The 20,366-nt window shown below is 39.7% G+C and overlaps 1 protein-coding gene across 1 annotated transcript in view; it reads right to left on the bottom strand.

Moving 5' to 3' along the window:
* LOC136874292 (HEAT repeat-containing protein 3) overlaps window positions 1–20,366 on the bottom strand; it is a 198,262-nt gene that overhangs the window by 162,637 nt on the left and 15,259 nt on the right. The window contains exons 2-3 of the mRNA XM_067147931.2: window positions 18,646–18,815; window positions 5,991–6,078 (exon numbers count right to left, since the gene is read on the bottom strand). Of these exons, the coding sequence (XP_067004032.2) occupies window positions 5,991–6,078; window positions 18,646–18,815 (258 nt within the window). The remainder of the gene's footprint in view (window positions 1–5,990; window positions 6,079–18,645; window positions 18,816–20,366) is intronic.

Genomic DNA, 20,366 nt, shown 5'->3' with positions numbered 1-20,366 from the left:
GGTACAGCCGCAGCATTTGCCTGGTGTGAAAATGGGTAACTTCATTTTTCAGATATTCGAGTACCTCAGTGATACGTATTGTATCAACCTATGGTATTCTGAGCAGATGTCAGTAGCACCAAATCTCAAAGGATCAAGGTTTTTTTTGGAGGTGTTCTCTGCTAGGATCCTCAGCACCATAAAGTATGACAGAGAATATACAACACCAAAGTCATTATGTTCATTGACAATGATACATACATACTGGGTGTCCATAATTAAACTGACGGTATTCAGCAGGGCCTATAATAATAATAATCGTAGGAATCTGAAATTTCGTAGATATGCTAACTAAGCATGCGCTCGCGAATGTCTCAAAAATTATTAGTTCCAAGTCTTGCCACCACCGGGCGAGTCGGCCATGCGGTTAGGAGCGTGCAGCTGTGAGCTCGCATACGAGAGATAGTGGGTTCGAACCCCACTGTTGGCAGCCCTGAAGATGGTTTTCTGTGGTTTCCCATTTTCACACCAGGCAAATGCTGGGGCTGTACCTTAATTAAGGCCACAGCCGCTTCCTTCCCATTCCTAGGCCTTTCCTGTCCCATTATCACCATAAGACCTATCTGTGTCGGTGCAACGTAAAGCAAAAAAAAATATCTTGCCACCAGGGAAAACTATGACGCTGCAAGCAGTCATAAAGTGCAATTTTCTGTAACTCTGACATCAGAATGTTCTTCCGGTGGGATTGGATTGTGTCACTTTCCTGGTCGCTGCAGGAACAACCACTGCATTCAGCTTACGTGACCGTTCGGTGTGATTTTACAAGCTCCTTCACTCTTGGTCCATTTATCTTTGAGAAGATGTACAGTGTCATCCGCACGTTATAGTGACCTCCTTGTGCAACATGTGCTTCCAGCTTTGCAAGAACGCAATTGTGACCGCACCGTTATTTTCATGCAAGACGGGGGAAAACCACATGTCGCTCGCCAGGTGAATTTGCTGCGAGAAACCTTCAGTAACGACAGCATCATCTCTGGGCATTTTCCAGATGTGTGACCTTCAATATCCCTCGACCTAAATTTGTGCGACTTCTGGTTGTGGGGATATTTGAAGAATCGTGACTATCACAGACACATCCAGCCTCTACCTGATCTAAAGGCTAGCATATAACGACATGTTGCTCTGATTTCATACAATATGCTGCAGGCAACTGTCGACCATGCCATGCTGCCAAGTTGCGAGACCATATCGAACAGTGTTTGTAATCATCTATCCAAATAAACATGGCAGGACTACAGTTTTCATGTGTTTGATGTTTTCCTGCCTTTATCCACAACCCTACCACTGCTTATAGCACCATATGTTTGCCTGGTGACTTGGAAGCTTAATTGTTGTGGCATAATTCGCAAGCGCATTGCTTAGTTAGCATAACTGCGAAATTTCAGACTCCTACGATCGTTACAGCCCGTGCTGTGCCGCGCTGAACTCCGTCAGTTTAATTGTGGACACCCGGTTCATATGTACATACTGGCAGGAAAAAATGCAACACCATTACTGTGAATGTCAATGTCAGCCTACAGAGAAGATAGCTTAATCGCATTACATAATCAACAATACAGACCAAACCAAGCAATAGACGCCAAGTATAGTATAGTACAGTATAGTATTTATTTATGAACAAACAGGCTTTCCGCCCCATTACATGTTCACGAAGCAATAAGACACAATATTAATAATTATAATAAAAAATAATAATAAAAAAATTAATAATAAAATAATGATAATAATAATAATAATAATAATAATAATAATAACTAAATACATAATAATATAATAATGATAATAGAGATAATAGGAATAAATAATAACAAAAATGATAACAATTCTGTAGCAGTCATCGGCTCGAGGATCCAGCAAACTCATCACTTGTCTTTATGCCTACAGCAACTTCCGTTACATTCATTTTACCTGATCTACTCCCGATCAATACCAAAACATCGACAGTCAGCACTTACATTCTAACCAGCCATAACACAAACAAAAGTCCTCCATGTTCACAACAATAAATAACACAATCATAACACAGCAGAAAATCATAATAACTTACAATCAAATTTCAACACTGGGCTCCCTCCACACTTACCTTAAATACCACTTTTATTTCAATGCACTACTACCTCTCATGTTGCAACTTGTCCTTATTTACCCATGCTTGATCTCATTTTAAAAACCAAGCCATGCTCAGCATTACATTTGCTATCGCAACCACCACGCATTACGTGTCCTTGTGCATTCAGCACATACGTCATCTTCATTGTCCTCTAGCTTACTCTCTGTCCAAACCATAACAACCAACATTCCGCAATTGCCCTTCAATCCATCATACACTACATTTACCAACCCGCACTTAATACAATCATCTCTCCAACTCCAAAAATTTCAGCAATAAATTAAACCATCTCATTACCAAACCATCTTCGCCTATACCAACACTTCTCCCACACCACATTTCGTTTCAATCGATAATAAAATCACCTCTCAATCACTACCATTTAATACCAACACATTACCTCCCGAATTCAGTAATCAATGCTCCGTTTACATCATCTTATTAATACCAAACACAAATACAATAATACCACTTCCCAAATCTAAAATAATTCAGCAATAAATAAACCATCTACATACAAACTCCCGGATTCAGATACCACCTCTTACCCACAATTTCCATTCCAGATCCACCTCATATACCTTCCACAATACACCACTAAATCTAAATGTACAACATCTCAGATTTACAAAATAACACCGCTTAACACTGCTTCTCACCACATTTCAACCATAGTCCTCAATAACTGCGACCATTTTATACCACCACTTCTCCAACACCTCATTTCAGCAATATGACACATCTTAACTTAATCATAACACATAATCATATCTAGATACCAAGTCATCTTCACCTTAAAATACCAAACACTCATATACCATCTCTTCACCAACACCACATTCCAATCTCCACCATCCAAAACTCTGCTCCCTCTTAACACTCGCTTAGTTAGCATTAAATAAACCTCCTACCAAACCAAAAGCTAATACAGCTACCCTTCAATACCAACACATCGCTTCATATACCACCTCTCAATCTCATACCACACTATCATGCTATCCTCTCTCTTATATACATAACCATTCCACTCCCCTACCCCCTTGTCCACCCTCTAACTTACCCTCCTTCATTTTACTCTCGCAGGCCTTTTTTGTCACACATAAATACCTGTTCAATTCACCCCCTTTTTCCCACTGTTTAATAATCCATCTCAAGATTTCTTTCTCATCCGCTCTCCCCAAAATTTTCCGATGCTCAGCACTCAATAATCCATGTCTTATCTCCCTCGTTTTCTCACAGTCTCTTAGCAAATGAAATTCTAAATAAAATAATCAACAATACAGACCAAACCAAGCAATAGACGCCAAGTACTGGAGGTGCTTAGTGCCACATCAATATCCAGTGTACCGTACTTGGGCAGCCACGCAGCCCTATATTCTCACATGTAGGCGATAAATATGATCCTACGGTATAGTGTCCCAGGCCACTTGCACCTGCTGTCGCAACTGTACAATGTTAGTAGCTGGCCATAGAGAATGGGTCAGATGCCGTCCCATCATGTCCCAAACAAGTTCAACGGAAGAGAGGGTTGAGGATCATGGTGGTCAGGGTAGTTGTCAAACACCACGAAGAGCATATTGGAGAAGTACTATTCTGCTCAAACAGCACATCACCTTCCTGCCACATGAAATACAACAGGGTAGGTCGAACAATGCTCAGGACGTACCAGGAAATTTATAACAGACTCTCCACAAACACCAAAGATGAATAGGAATTGTAGCTTACTGTGCCCTACACTCTGATGCCACGAGCTGAGCTCGTATGTCGGGGGGCAAATATAATCTGAAACACAATGCTCACCATGTAGATGTTGCAAACATAAATGGCCATCACTTGCTTGAATGTACAACTTGCCCTTATCACTAAATACAACAGGTGATCCTTGTCCCACACCACAGGAGACATGCCAAATAGTGTGACAGAAGAGAAAGCTGGCCCAAAGGCACGCGTGTTCACAGTCCTGCTGTAAGTAGACATTTCTCTATGGTACATGTTCACAATCCTGGTGCCACATTTGCTCAGACCTCTGCTGTAGATGTGTTATAGTCCATCAGTGATGCCCTAACAATACTGCAATCTTCACATACGTCTGTGCTACACGACCGCCCCGAACCTGGTCTATGAGTTAGGCCTGTTCAACTGACCACTGATGATGACATTGCCATACTAGGAACATATCAACACCAACACGCGTAGCAATCCATTGATATGTCTCCCGAAGCAATCCCTCCCAAACGGCTGAAATTGCACAACAGGGGCATGCAGCCATCGTTCAGGCACACACGCTTAAACAATGCTATATCTGTCAGACTAAAAAAAAACTTTATAATAATTTAAATACCCCACTTTCTATGCTTCTATTGAACTAGAGCACAAATATACTATGCACTGGTTCTCAATAGGCAGTCCATGGGTCATATCCAGCCTTGAATGAAAAAAATATGCCAGGCAGATGGTGACAAGAAGAAGTGTCATTATGTAACTTTTGAATAAAATTAATGACAATTTTTTCACACATGTGAACAATTTAATTTTAACAATGCACAGGCTTTCCTGACATGAATCATATTAGAAATAGTTCTCAAAATAAGATAACTAATGTTCATCACATAAATACCTTCAAATTAGCTACTACTTCTTAAACTCCAGATTTCAAACTGATTGCTGAAGGGCACTGCTCTTATTTTCCTCATTAAATAAAGTTCCTGTAACCTTCATTTAAGTTTAAATAATTTTCAATTTGGTTGTTCATAACAATGAAAATGAAGTATAATTTAAAAAATTCATCATCACCTCAAGAACGGTGATCAATAGACGATGATGATAATGGCGATGATGGTGCTGGTGGTGGTATGAATTTATTAATATAGATATTGGATGATGCCTCAACAAGTCGCCTTTATCTTGGCTGCTCAATTAATTCTAAAAAATATTTCTGTGCTAAAAAATCCTATTTCTCCTCACTGGTCCATGGTGAAAAGCATGAAAGTCACAATAGCCCTCAGTAAAAAGTAATGGAGAATCACGGTATTACAGCTACAGTAAGTGACAGTGACATTGATGTTCAATAACCGCTATAGTTATTTCCAAAGAAAATTACCAAGATCATCTTAGGTGCAGCAACTATTCTGTACAAGTAATTACTTTCTCGAAGAATACCGTAGTAGTCTGTTTATGTAAAAGAAATGAACAATATGCTGGATACTATTTCTAGATATCACATGTAACTTTTTAACCCCAAAATTCAAAAGTTGTGATGTTAATTCACAAAGCAGTTTGATTCTTAGGATTGATCAAAATATGTTCATAGTTATTTCCTAGCAGTACATGCTGACTGCACTTGTATTTCAACGCAAGAAGACTAGATAGCTACCTGATACACAAGTGGTGATAGTTGCTACAAATTTACAGTATACTGTATCACCAGTTCCTCTGAACATTAAGGAAGAAATATAATGTCCAAAAAAAAAAAAAAAAAAAAATGGGAGTCTCAGGTAAAGAGAGGAGGATAGAGTCATGACAAGTGAGAGAATGAAAGATTCTTCAGGCCTGGATCCAAGGGGAACAAGAGTTGACCAAAGGAGGCTGAACAGCAAAGTTAATGGAAAAAATCCAAGACAAGAAAGTATAAGAAATGCCAGACTCTGCTGAGGTCTCACAAGCTGTGAGCCTAAGAAAGAATTGGATAACAAAAGGAGAGACCATGAAGGGAAGGAAATGAAAGAATCCTTAACTCTTGAAAACCTGATGCCACTGGGATCATCTAAGAAACAACTGATCAAGTGAGGTTGGAAACATCCTCCAAATAACTTCAAAATAATTTAACTATGTAATTACAGACCTTTTGGATGAGAGCAGACAGAGGAGTCATCACATCTTGTTCCACCAGCAGGTCACACACTGCAGCATCACAGTTAACAGTCAGGTTTCTGAAAGAAGGGAAGCAATAAGAACATGTAAGCACATGTACTAGAAGGTATGCCAAGTCTGTATTTTACTGCAATATCATCCAGCTCCTTTGCTGAAGGTCCATGTAGAGACCTTTGGTTCAATTCCCAGCTGAGTCAGGGATTTTAATCGTAATTCTCTTGGCTCAGGGACTGGGTTTTTGTGTTGCCCCAATATCCCTGCTAATCATTCATGATACACAACACAATCTTCCACCACAATAACATGCAGTTTCTTATACATCGAAGGTAGAAAAGTCTCCTTTCAAGTGTTCGGTTTTCAAAAATCTATATATTAAAAAGGTTTACCAAACTGACAGAGATTAGTGTTGAATCCACAGTTCTTGGGTTCATTAGGCTAATAGGTGACAGTTGGAATCGTGTACATCATACAGTATGTATAGCGCGACATGTATTACATTATCACTTATTTTCATTATTTGTCTGAAAGGATCATTTACTTCCCAGACAATATGGGCTGCAACAAGGAAAAACTTCCACGCGAAACAAAATAATCTAAAACTAAAATGTTAAATTAAACACACAACAATAACTCTAAAATTACTAAATAGTTCATAAAATATTAATCAATGTCACAATAAAGAAATCTAATCACTATACACATCATTAACAGGTAATATAAATCCTAAATAAAACATTTTAAAAAGTACCCAGGCAATACATGAGTAATTTCATATAAGACACGTTATTTGACCTACTTATAATGAATGCTGCAGAAAAGCAGAATTCCTCTAGTAAATTAGCCTAATTTTATTTTTCTTATTTTTTGATATTTCATGCCCTTTTTACGGTGCTTCTGTCGCAGTTCTAAATCAAAATTTCAACTTTTTCGTTGGTTGGCAATATAATGAAGTGCTTGCTGTCCACACATTTCTGGAACTTCAGAAATTTGATTTTTAACATGAATTTTGGACAATATTTTTAAAGAAGTCCATCAACTTAGAACTTTTCACTATATCTTGCACAAGATTTTATGGATTTTAAGGACTTCATTTTCAATTTTAATACTCATTCCACACCATTTGAGACTCATTCTTCCTCTTTATATTTGATTTTTTTTTGCTACTTGCTTTACGTCACACCGACACAGATAGATCTTATGGCGACAATGGGATAGGAAAGGCCTAGGAATTGGAAGGAAGCGGCCGTGGCCTTAATTAAGGCACAGCCCCAGCATTTGCCTGGTGTGAAAATGGGAAACCACGGAAAACCATCTTCAGGGCTGCCGACAGTGGGGCTCGAACCCACTATCTCCCGATTACTAGACTTTATATTTAAAATCCAACATTTTTACTTGAATTCTTTATTACATAAGAATGTTAGATTCACTATGTAATATCCACTTATTTCATACATGTTCCTATTGTATAATCTACAGCAGATGCAGATGGCCAAAACATGTCCCGATCACTAATTCTGTAAAGTTTTTGCAATTTTAAGTTGTAAATAAAATGTAATTGTACTAGATGCTACCTGCGGCTTCCCTCGCGCCGATTTCGTAATTTGATCAAATTAATCATTCCACCGTATTGCGTTAAGACATTATCTGAAAATCCCTCACTGAAAAATTGCGGTTCATTTACCTCAGTACCTCTTTGTAAACCACCTTTATGGTATTGCCTTTTGGGCCTAAGATGACCAGGCTAATGGCAGAGCTAATTCTGGAACATGTGACATGGAACTCTACATGTGAGAAAGTCCTCTCTCAAGTCGGAAAAAAGAAAAAGTGCTTGTTTTCTTTTAAAGGAGATTCCAAATACCTATTTCCACACATGTAACATCTTCAGCTTTTGATATATAAGTATCCTCATAAAAAGAATTTCAACTCCTTCTTCACTTATTTTTACCCCCATTAAGTGGCTTTTCCAAAAATAAAAAATGTTCCTTAATTTTTAAAGGAGATTCCAAATACCAATTTTTACATCTGTAACATATTAAGTTTATGCGATTAATCATTTTGAAAATTCACTCCCTTTTTATGATCTTTTTACCCCTCTCAAGTGGATTTTCCAAAAACAAAAAAAAGTGTTATTTATTTTTAAAGGATATTCCATGCATCCAATTTTCACGTCTCTAACATCTTCAGTTTTTTTAGATATAAGCATCCTCATGACAAGGATTCAACCGCCTTTTCACTTAGTTTTACCCCTTTAAGTGAATTTTCAGTAAATAAAAAGTATGTGTTTCTTTATTTTTAAAGGAGATTTCAAATACCAATTATCACATCTTGAAGACTTGAAGACTGTACAGTTTTTGAGATATATACTCATCTTAAAAATCCAGCCCCCCCCCCCCCCCACCTTTCCCCTTAGCAACGAAATATCCAAAAATCCTTCCTTAGTGAGGAATATAAATATGGTATATATGTAATATAAATGTATCCCCAAAATTCCATTTCTTTATGTCCAGTAGTTTTGGCTCGGTGATGGTCGGTCGGTTAGTCAGTCAGTCAAGACATGTTATTTTATATATATATAAATTGATTAAGTGGACAACTAAACTTCTATTTTATTATATTGAATCTTTGAGTGTCACTTGATAGAATATGACGATGTTCTCTGAAGAACTAAACATGTCATTCTTTGTTTAATAGTGTTTTTTTTTATAGATATGTTACAGTGTAATATTTATACAGGGGGGTACAGAAAAATGTAGACACTTTTTGACAGTCAATATTAATGGAACAAAATGACATACAGTTACAATTCTTCCATGGGGGCAAAGGTTATTTTGTGTGTTCAAAGTAACCCCATTAGCGGCCAAACAATGTTGATGCCGCTGAACTGCTGACCGAACTACGGCTGTCAGTGTTGTCAGTGTGATAGCAGCACAGGACCCCTCGATGGTTTGTCGTAGCTCGTCCAGTGTAGCTGGCTTCTGTCGATAAACTTTATTTTTCAAGCTCCCCCATAGGTAGAAGTTAAGAAGTGTAAGGTCTGGAGACCGTGGTGTGCTGAACAGCTCCTCTTCGACTTATCTATCGTACAGGTAGATTTTCATCCAAATAGGGTGTGACATCTCTGTGGTAGTGAGGTGGAGCACCATCTTGCTGTAGATAAAATCTTTCATCTCTCGCATGGCAGGTAAAATCGATGTTTGCAGCATATGAAGACACATCTCACTAGTTAGGGTACCTTCAAAGAAGAATGGGCCAATCAAACCGCGCAATGACATACCACACCACACATTAACACCAGGTAGATTAACATGTTTGTCCACGTGGACGTGAGGATTTTTAGGAGCCCAGCACACACAGTTGTGGCGGTTTACAATACCATTCAGTTCGAATTCTGCCTCGTCAGGCCAGATAACCATCCCTGCAAACCGTTCATCCTCGCGAAGCATGGCTTCAAATCACTCGCAGTACTCCATCCTTCGATCTGGATTGTCCTCATTCATAGCGTGCAGCAATTTTGGAATGCAGACTTTCCACTTTGCAGCTTTCGGAATTCATCGTGCGCTTGATCGGCTTGCCACAGCAGTGTTGCAAGTTGGACTCAATGTTTTTGGTCGACCAGACCTTTTCCTATGCACATCCTGAACAGTACTGTCACTTCAAATTTATACCGAATACGATAAATTGTATGTGTTTGTGGCTGAGTTTTGTACATATTATGCCACTGTCATTATACCTCCATCATGTTTTCGTACTTCCAGTACCACTTCAGAAAGGCCTTGTATTGCTCAAACGACAATCTTACTTCATTGAGTGCTGCACTGTCATCCGCTGCGAAACGCGTGCAAAGATAGTCGCCCCATTCACGTGACCATCATCTGTTGAGAAAACAAAGGACTACGCTATTGTGCAAAAATTGCAACGACATGTTATTTAACTTGTGTGTTCGAAAGACTGATAACCCTTTAAGTTACATTTAACTGAGTCGACACTGGGAAGTATGGTTTCCTTCTTAAGAAATTATCTCCTTTCGACAATGAGTGTATGACAAAGGAATAAAATGTAAATAAATGGAACAATAAGTCTGCCTCTTAACTGAATTTCCTCACTAAAACTTCTAACCTGTCCAAGTTTTGTTTAGTGGAGTCTGAGGATTGGAACAGGGTACAACACAGCCTCATAAAGTCAGCTGAGGAGCTGTGCTTGTGAGAACTCAGTCATGGAATCCCTGGCATGAAGGGCAATACATTCAGCTGCAGGATGACCTTTACAAATCGCTGTGCTGTTGATGTCCCTTATATCGTCATTAGGGATGACCAAATGTCATATGTTTATGACTTCACGGAACAGCACACCAGCAGTGGAGGCGGTGTGACATGCCACAGCAAAGACAGAATAAATATGATAATTACGAGGTCTAAAAGCCTCCGTGGCTCAGGCAGCAGTGCACTGGCCTCTCACCGCTGAGTTCCGTGGTTCAAATCCTGGTCATTTCATGTGAGATTTGTGCTAGACTAAATGGAGGTGGGACAGGTTTTTCTCTGAGTACTCTGTTTTTCCTCTGTCATTTTTCATTCCAGCAACACCCTCCAGTATCATTTCATTTCATCTGTCAGTCATTAATCATTGCCCCAGAGGAGTGCGAGAGGCTTTGGCAACCGGCACAATTCCTATCCTTGCCGCTAGATGGGGGCTTCATTAATTCCATTCCTAACCCAGTCGAATGACTGGAAACAGGTTGTGGATTTTCATTTCATTTCGAGATCTCCAGACATGAACACTGTTATTGTCAGTGCCTGAAAAAGAAGCTGGATTTGTCATTAAGGACAACCAGATTCTCATCCATAGCAGTCTAGGATGACGTCTGTGACACCACTGTAAACGGAAACAGCGGTTGGGAAGCGTCGGTGGCAGAATATGTAATGGACGCCATGAAAATAACATTCCTTCAGCCAAACGTCTGAAAATGGTTCAGGTACATACAGGGGTCTATAACAATGGTATTGTACGTACCTGAATTGCAGACACCATAATAGTTGGATCTACTCGTGCTTTCAGAGGATCAAATAATTCTCTCTCCTGGTTGTCAATCCAGGGCACCCTGAGCCCAGTTGCCGTGGGTGTGTGCCCTCATGCATCCACTGATCCCAACATGAACTAACAGTCTGGTCAGAATGGACTAGCTGCTGGGCAACTCATCGATATGACCACCCAGCCTCGTGCATTCCAATAACATACCCATTCTCAAACTCTGAGAACTAGACAAAATCTCTTCGAACGCACTGTGGAGCCATGTCGAATGGTTGACAAGTTTCCACAACTGGAAACGACATTCCTCTACGTACAAGTAGCCTTGGCGAGCCTTTACATAGGGCATGTCTCTAGTCGCAAGATCGTTCAACTAGCCAGTACTGTCCGAGTACTGTACTAGCCACGTCACTACGCTGATCATTTGGCTATCTCCTCGAGAAGAAACTCCATGCAGATTTTTGCAACAAAACATCACCACCTTCTTGGTGTGCAATTTGTTGTTGTTTTGAGTGTACGTTAAGTATGTATGTCTAACCCACATCCCATTCTCTATGGGGTTAGGTATGAATCGAGATGAATCTTCAGAGTGAGTTGCTCTTCCCAATGTCAATGTCATCAAAGGAGTTAATAAGATGAAATGAATGTGATATATGATGGTAGGAAGGAAGAGGGTGAAACACGGTACTGGTACATAGCCTACTCCTGTCGAATAGCATCAAGGGGTCTGTTACCTTTACGTCCCCATCGGACGAACAAATCACCATCAACAACGTCCTATGCCCTCACTCTATATGAACACTGCAGAGGTTTTTTGGAATTTTATCCAGACTTTGGCACACAATCTAGTGATAGAAATTCTATACCACCACCTCTCCTACCCTGCCAGCCAACATTCTGATGGTGACAATTTTTTGACCAATGTACACACCATTGGCAGGTATGTAAATGATTAGAGTTTGCAATTCCCTGTGATAGGTATAACAGTCACCAGGGTGCATTAGTGTTCTTCATGTATAGTGTTATGAGGCCTAGAATAGTATAGGAAAGGACATGAATAGCATCAAATGTTGAGTGATCACTGTGAAGGACTTGGGAGATGCCACGTACTCATGTGAGACAGTGTTATCAGCACCTGACAGAGTTTGAAAGGGGCCTCATTGTGGGTCTCCATTTGGCCAGCTGGTCGAATCGTGCAACATCCAGATTTCTGGGGCATTCAGAGGTGACAGTGGCCCAATGTTGGACTGAATGAGAACGTGAGGGCAGGCATACTTGTCGTCAAGGTTCTGGTCTACCACCACAAGGGAGGAACGCTGTATTTTGCATCAAGCACATTGTAATCCCTTCACATCTGCGGCTTCCATCCGAGAACAAGTAAAGAACTTCCCGGAACATTCTATGTCATCCTGCACCATTGGTCAGAAACTAGCAGCAACTGCACTAGGGAATTACTGTCCCCATGCGTAGGCTGCCATTAAAACCACAACACAAACGGCAGCGTTTAGAATGGTGCCATGACCGGGAATGGCGTCGCATTGTTTTCAGCAATGAATCGCAGTTCGATACTACCCCAGATGACCATTGTCTGCGAGTATGGCGGCAACCTAGGGAGAGGTCCCAATTTTTCATTGTTTTGGAGAGGCACAGGGGTGTTATTCCTGGTGTCATGGTGTAGGGAGCCACCGGGCATGACTTCAGATCATGGCTGGTAGTGAATGAGGAACTCTGATGGCACATGGTACGTCACAGATATCCTGCGCCTGGGCAATGCTCGTCCACACATGGCACGTGTCACTATGATGTTGAGGTACTTCCGAGGTCAACAAGATCCCCAGATCTATGTCCGATAGAACATGTGGGACCAGCCGTCCCAGTGCCAGTTACAACAGTTGTGGGCCAACTTGCCTGGGGAGAGGATACATCTTTATGACACCCTTCCCAACCGAATAAGTGCATGCATCCAGTCCAGAGGAGGTGCAGCCTCATACCGATAAGGGGGCTTGTACTGCCAGGTTCTTTACTTCCACTGCATTTTCATCTATTTTAACTAGATTGTATGATGCTTATTGATATCATTACGGCAACTTGGGTCTGTAATTCTCAATTGTTAATACTGAAAAATTATGAATATCCAGTTAACCCAGAGCAACACAACGCAATGTAACGCATAACCATCATATTTTACCCATTGTTCATTTAGCTCTAAATGTAAAAATTGTTAACCATTTGTGCGTTACACTGCATGTATTATGTACACAGTTTTATGTTATGTACCCTGCCCACTTTGTAACTTCTAGCTGATGATCATGCCACTAAGTATCGAAACCGGTACTAGACATAATAAATAACATGTTGTAAACATCTTATACGACATACTTAGTATTGAATAGGTTGAACCTTTTCTCAGTTCTAATAAGGCCTTGAGTTGGTGCTGTATGTCTTGTGCGAATGCAGTCAATATGATGCCTCTCCCCGTCTGCAGCGAACAAAAATGCGGCCATCATTTTCAAACAAATAGAACCTGGATTCATCCAAAAACACTACCTGCTGCCATTCCTTTCCCCAGTGATGTCGTTCAATACACCACTGCAGTCTAGCATGTTTATGCACATTAGTCAAAGGTAGGCGGAGAAGTGGACGAACGCGCCGGTAACCCAGACCGTAATAAACTGCAACAGACTCTCATTCCCGATAGTGTACGATGTATTACACTGTTCCACTATTGCTCCAGAGCAGAGGAGGACGCAGATCTGTCCCTCAATGCCATTCGTATGAGGTGTTGATCTTCTCGCAGGGTGGTCTGGGTGGTGCGACCAGACCCATCTCGTCGTGTTCTACGGCCTTCTGTGAACCATTCTATACACACCCGCTGCACTGCCGACACACTCTGTCCCACACGAGCAGCAATTTCCCAGTTGGATGCATCATGTTCTCTCATGCCAATAATGCGTAATCTTTCAAACTCGCTCATTTGACAGTATGGTTCTTGCATACATCTGCGAGACATCCTGCACATCTGCTCAAGTCACACTGATCCATTACCTTCGGTTTATAATGACGAGTTTATAGTGACACAGACACATTTTACCAGTCGTTAGTGGTGCGAAGAGATATTGATATGGATCTTGCTATATCCTTTACATCGCACTGACACAGATAGGTCTTATGGCGACGATGGGACAGGAAAGGCCTAGGAATGGAAAGGAAGCAACCATGGCCTTAATTAAGGTACAGCCCCAACATTTGCCTGGTGTGAAAATGGGAAACAACTGAAAACCACCTTCAGGGTTGCCGACAGTGGGGTTCGAACCCATTATCTGCCGGATGCGAGCTCACAGCTGCGCGCCCCTAACTGCATGCCCAACTCACCCGGTGATGTGAACCTTGAACCTGAGGACCAACATGGTTCAAATGCTAATAATTTCTTCAGAACATACTAATGCACATGTCCTGTGAATATGAACTTCCTATTTCCAGTCTTTCAGGGTGTTCTGGTTTTTATGAATATGAGTGTAATAATAATAATAATAATAATAATAATAATAATAATAATAATAATAATAATAATAATAATAATAACAACAACAACAATAACATTATTGGCTTTATATTCACTAAAAACTTTTATGAGTTCTGGAGATGCCGAGGTGCCAGAATTTAGTCACGTAGGAGTTCTTTTACATGCCAGTAAATCTACCAATATGGGACTGACATATTTGAGCATCTTCAAATACCACCGGACTGAGCTAGGTTTGAACCTGCCAAATTGGGTCAGGAGGCCAGCACCTCAACCATCTGAGCCACTCAGCCTGGAGAGATCACCCTTCTGAATGGAATAAACTCTTGGGTGGAGCATTTGACTTAATGTACGAACATAAGGCTGGTGATGTAAGCAACGAACAGTGAAGACTCATGATGTTATCATCAAACTGAACCTTCAGTAAATCATATAATTGTCCTGACGTTTTACCGAGGACTGTGTTTGGTATTTTCAAGGATACAGAGTGACCTTGATGTCCGCAAAGCTCACAGTCGAATGGAGCGCTGTCACAATTCCACCCCATTGTATAGTCCGCCAAGGTGTGAGGCAGTCAGTGAATGGCTGTTCTTCAGCCAATGATTGAAACACTATGGAGCCCAGTGTTGGTCGACCTGCCATGGCAGAGTCAGGCAACTGATCACCCATTGCTTCTTTTGGCCTACCGTGGCCACCATGTCCTCCACAAGTTAAAGCTTTCAGGACTGGAAACCAGGCTTTGTTGACCCATTCAGATTCCACCTTAAGGTTGAATCAGTTGGTGTGCTTCAGGATTTCAATGGCTACCCTTTTTGGCCGGGTGTGGTAAGAGACAGTAGTTGCCAGAACTTTGGTGTTGCCGTACTATATGTCGTGGCTTACTAGCACTCGCCGAACAAGTATACAATACATTATGCTGCATAGCTATCTGTCTCTCAAATAATTAGGTCAATAACTTTGTTGCCAAAATACAGCAGAAAAACACCTAAAACACATTCAAAAAAGCTTTTTGTTGCCCGATACACCGATAAGGGTGATCTTTTGTATGCTCGCGATAAAATCTACCTCTCACCACAACCAGTGAACAACAGATGTTCCTTTTTCATCTGTGCTGTTTTGCTTCGCATAGTCCCTGTTGTATCACTATCAAAATTATCGCTTCCTGATGCATCATTCCCACTAGTGTCATTTTTGATATGCTCTATTGGTGAAAAATATCTAATTCCCTCCATGGGAATTTAGAATTACCATTTGGAATTGCTAGGCGGGCATTAATTCCATTGTGGAGTTTTATCTCCCGTATGCAGTTATCAGACTGTGCCACATAAGTGGCTTCTGATAAGTTCACCTCCATACACCCCAGCATAAGTGGGTAGGGTCTGACACATCCCACTCTGACGAGTCTAGTGTCAGACCTAAGACGAAATGCTGGTTAATAGAGCAAACGCCTGAAAAGCCATACATCTAATTTTTGATCTGATTTTTGATATGCTCTATTGGTGAAAAATATCTAATTCCCTCCATGGGAATTTAGAATTACCATACTATGAATGTCGAACCAGCTCAAGTGGTTAATAAGAAAAGACAGCAAAGGAGTATAGTTCTCACTTGGGAGAGGTTAGATGATATTCAGGCCAGTTTTGTGTATATCTGTAGAAATATGAAAAACCTGATTTATGAGTGAAATAAACTTTGCTTTTGCTCTCCTGAAAACTATGTAATTGTGATGTAACTCAATTTACACAAACACCCTCTAAATACTGGACAGTCAGGCTGAGTGGCTCCATCTAGCCTAACGAGCCCAAACTAGTAGGGGGATCAATCCTGAATAAGCCTGGCAGTATTTCAATGTCCTCAAATATGCCACCTTTGTGTTGATAGAATGTAAAAGAACTCTTGTGGACTAAAATTCTGCCACAGCAGTGCTCCTGAAAGTGAGAGGTAAAACCAATAATATTATCATTAAAATACTGAAGAAAATATTGTGAAGAAAGAAAAATATAAGTGGGGGTGATCTTCCAAGAATGAGAACTCGGGAAGTAAATCAGAAAAGAAAACAGTAGTCAAAGACGACACATTAAAAAGAGGAAGAATGGACAGTCTGTGACGTGTGCTGCAAGTGTTTCTATATTTAGCCTACTTCAAGTAAATTCTGGATCATTTAAAATTGTACCGCACATGTCAAATTTTCTGGGACTTGCACACAACACAAGCTTCGAGAAGTGTCCAAGAACAAGATAACCAGCATCAAATTAAAATTCAATTGGCTTACATGAAATCGAAAGGTGACTCCTGTTCGGTCATTGGTCATTAACTTTGCTGTGTTCTTTCCTATTTCACAACCTAGCGCGGGCTACCTTCAGTAAGTGTGTCGCAGGGTAAATTCATTCTGTCTTTGGGATCATGTACAGTGGACGTGCTGTCCGGGAGCTCTGGATTTTCTCAGGGTAAGAAAGTTTTAAATTTCCTAATGTAACTTAGACTAATTTTATTTTATTTTACATTTTAACTTCTTACAGGAGTATTCGTGGATTTTACTAACATGAATCTAAACAAATTCACGATAGTGTAAAGTTATTTTACATCCATCCTCAAGTTTGCATGAGGCAAGCTTTTCTAACAGTTTCTGTACCTTAAAATTAAATTGCTCACTAAACTTGACCTCAGTAATTCTGCTTTATTTCAAATCATTTTCCTATGACCTGTATTTTTCTTTAGCGGAGGTGGTCGCTTCACATTTTCAATTTGTAATCAATTAGGTATCTTTTCTTTATATTATCTACTCACTCTATGCAGTGGGCCAATTTGCGTTCAGATCTTAACATTTGATTTTGTATCTATAGTAAAATTACTTTTCTTCAAGACTCATACCAGTAAGATCATTGCAAGACTGCAAGTTAATTACGCCCAAGTTTATTTTTCTGTTTTAGTGTTTATGCTAGTGTTCTTTATTTCCTTCTTTGTTTTTTATGATAAATAGGAATTAACTAAATTATTCTTTATTTGGAGTTTCAGCCACAAAAGTTTACGTTACACTGCCTCATAAGGCTCCTTCTGCTCTCCATATCCTGCCTTTAGTTGCTGTGTATTTACCTTCTTTAATTTTGATTTTATGGTGCGGTTTTAAGGATTCTAAATGTTTCAAATTTCTTTCATTTATAATTTTATGTTAATGCGCTCAATAGCGGTTACACATCCATTACATAGTCTCTGGAAAAAGAGAAAAATGAACTCAGCTTTGTAACCCAGTGTCTCAATTTTTTGACCTCACTAGATTGAAGTATTTTCTGAGAAAAATGCACATACAGAGTTGGTCTGTCAGTACTTTATGAAATTTTGTACCACAGCATGGACTAATATGACATCTACACCGTCTTGGTCCAATGAGAATGATGGAGTAGAGTTTGAAGGTCCTACAACTGATTGGAAATGACATTCGATTGGGCTTCAATGACATTATGTACATACTTTCAATGAAGATCTACCTGGATAAAGTTGCTGGTTCTAGCCCATGTAGAATGTGTTGCTATTGATGTAAGCCAATCTGTCATGAGAACAGTGGCCTCTTTAGGGCCACACTCCCTCCGAGAGACTTTATCTATGGCTACGGCGAATACTGCCCACGCGGCAAGGAAAAACTTTTAATTCACATTTCCACCACAAGCCCTTTAGTTCCTAAGTAGACAGGTTGGCAGCCTTGTGCACCGCCCGACCACGTCCTCCGCGAGAAGTAAACAAAGGAATGTCGTTCTGCGTGTACGTGTTTGCGGTGAAAGTTTGGTAGTGACGGAGCAAGTATTGATTAACATTCATAACAGAAATGTTCCTCGTGGATAGACGTGTCTTCTTTTCTGAGGATGTGAAGCAAAATCTCCATAAAACTTTAAAAGAATTTTTCCTTGTTTTCTTGACACGGCAAAAGCCCAAAAGCTGCATTTTCACGTCTATAAACAAAATCTTTCCTTTTTTTTTTGTGAAAAATAAGCAAGATTAACTTTGCAGAACTGAATCACTTACAACATATTCCACATAAATCAACTGCACAATTGTATAAAAAATCTTACAATTAACAACCACAACAAACCTCAAGGCCCCAGCAGCTGAGTTTCTAACAGGAGAACTTGGATCCAATAGAAGTGGACCCGCTATTCTAACAATCTTGTGCTTCACTACATCTTGAACAGATTCGGGATCATCAAATACAGTTGCAAGAGAATGGAGACCGACAATCTTGTCTTCCACACTTCCCTGCAACTAAAAAGGAGAAATACATGTAAATAATTCAAAAAGAAGGATGCAATACTAATATATCCATTAATGAATTATGTATTCTGTAAAGCTCCTACTTTAATTAACATAGTAATACAATTTGTTTTCATAAAATGAATGGGTTCTATGGAATGCATTTACTGCCCAGTTTATTTTTCCCCAAGAAGAGTGATTTAATATATTAAATAACTCATTTACATGTAGTTACGGTAATATTGAACTAGAATTGTCCAGCAAAGAAAATCATTTTTAATGAAGTTACGATGTTTTTCTTTGAAGATATGTGAACAACTAACTTCATAAGTCAAGTTACGATGTTACTGTTTGGGCATTTTAAACCAATAATGACCATCAACTTCAAGTTTTGACTTTTTTTTTTTTGTTAAATTCTATTTTTACTACTTAAAATGAACTAAAAGGAAGAACTGACTGAACTTAACACTCTTGGGATTGTTGCCTGTGAAAAAAATATCGTTAAAGACCATGAAGTTAGACATGTGTCTCAAAATAATAAATTTAAAGGTTAGGTGATTTGGAGGGATAAAGGTATTTTTAATAATTATTACCAGAAGTTATTATTTTTACCTTTGGAATTTGTTCTTATTTGGAAAATACAAATATAAAATGAACTGTGAGACCACTTTTATAAGTCTTTGTTAGTCACTAATTGTGCCTGATTGAGTTGGTTCGGCTACAGAAGTTTCCAGATTTTTGTAGAAATGCTACTGGCAACAGTCCCTGATATGCATTATCAAGTTCCAAGGTGCAAATTGATTCCTGTCTTCCTCGTAGTTTCTGTCTAAACTTCCACATTTCTCCTCTAATCGGAAGCTTTAGCTGTTGCTGGTGAAAACTACCTTTCTGGTCCAGCTGAACAAATAAATACACACTTACCTTGTAATTGAGTTGAACGAACCGCCATGTTCCTCACTAACTCAACCATCAGTTTGCCCCTTGAATACATTTTGGAATGGGTAAAAGACTACACACAATAATCACCATAACATTTTAGTCGGCGTTTTACACTGCACTGGTAACATTCCTGCCTGTACTGTGTCTCGACTTCAATGACAGGAAATGTCTCTCCCCTGCTGCTAAAATGAGTTATCAACTGATCATCTCTCAGGTCACAGAGCAGTGAGAATGGAACCTTGGAACATCTTGGCACGTCAATGCAGACAAATGCTCAAAATCAGTGCTATCCTTAACATGCAGTGTTGAGTGAATGAGTTGAATACTTCCTGTAAGATGATCGTAACTTCACTTTTACAGAACTTGTTATAGACAACACTCCATGAAGGAATGAGGAAGTTGTAATTCTCCATGTAGGAACTAACGATTTAAAAAGGCAATGGAATGAATATATAATGGGGGACATTTATGATCTGGTGAACTTGACTAAGAAAAAGTCCCCGAAGGTAAATGTTGAAATTAGTGGTATACTGAGGAGACCAAACGTATCATGGAAGAAGATTGGCTGATTGAACGAAGAGCTTCAGTGGGTGGTCGAAAGTTCCGGATCACTTTTTGTAGACG

This window comes from Anabrus simplex, chromosome 5 (genome assembly GCF_040414725.1).
Source record: "Anabrus simplex isolate iqAnaSimp1 chromosome 5, ASM4041472v1, whole genome shotgun sequence".
In the NCBI taxonomy this organism is placed as follows: Eukaryota; Metazoa; Arthropoda; class Insecta; order Orthoptera; family Tettigoniidae; genus Anabrus; species Anabrus simplex.
This window is presented reverse-complemented; position numbering and strand designations above follow the sequence as displayed.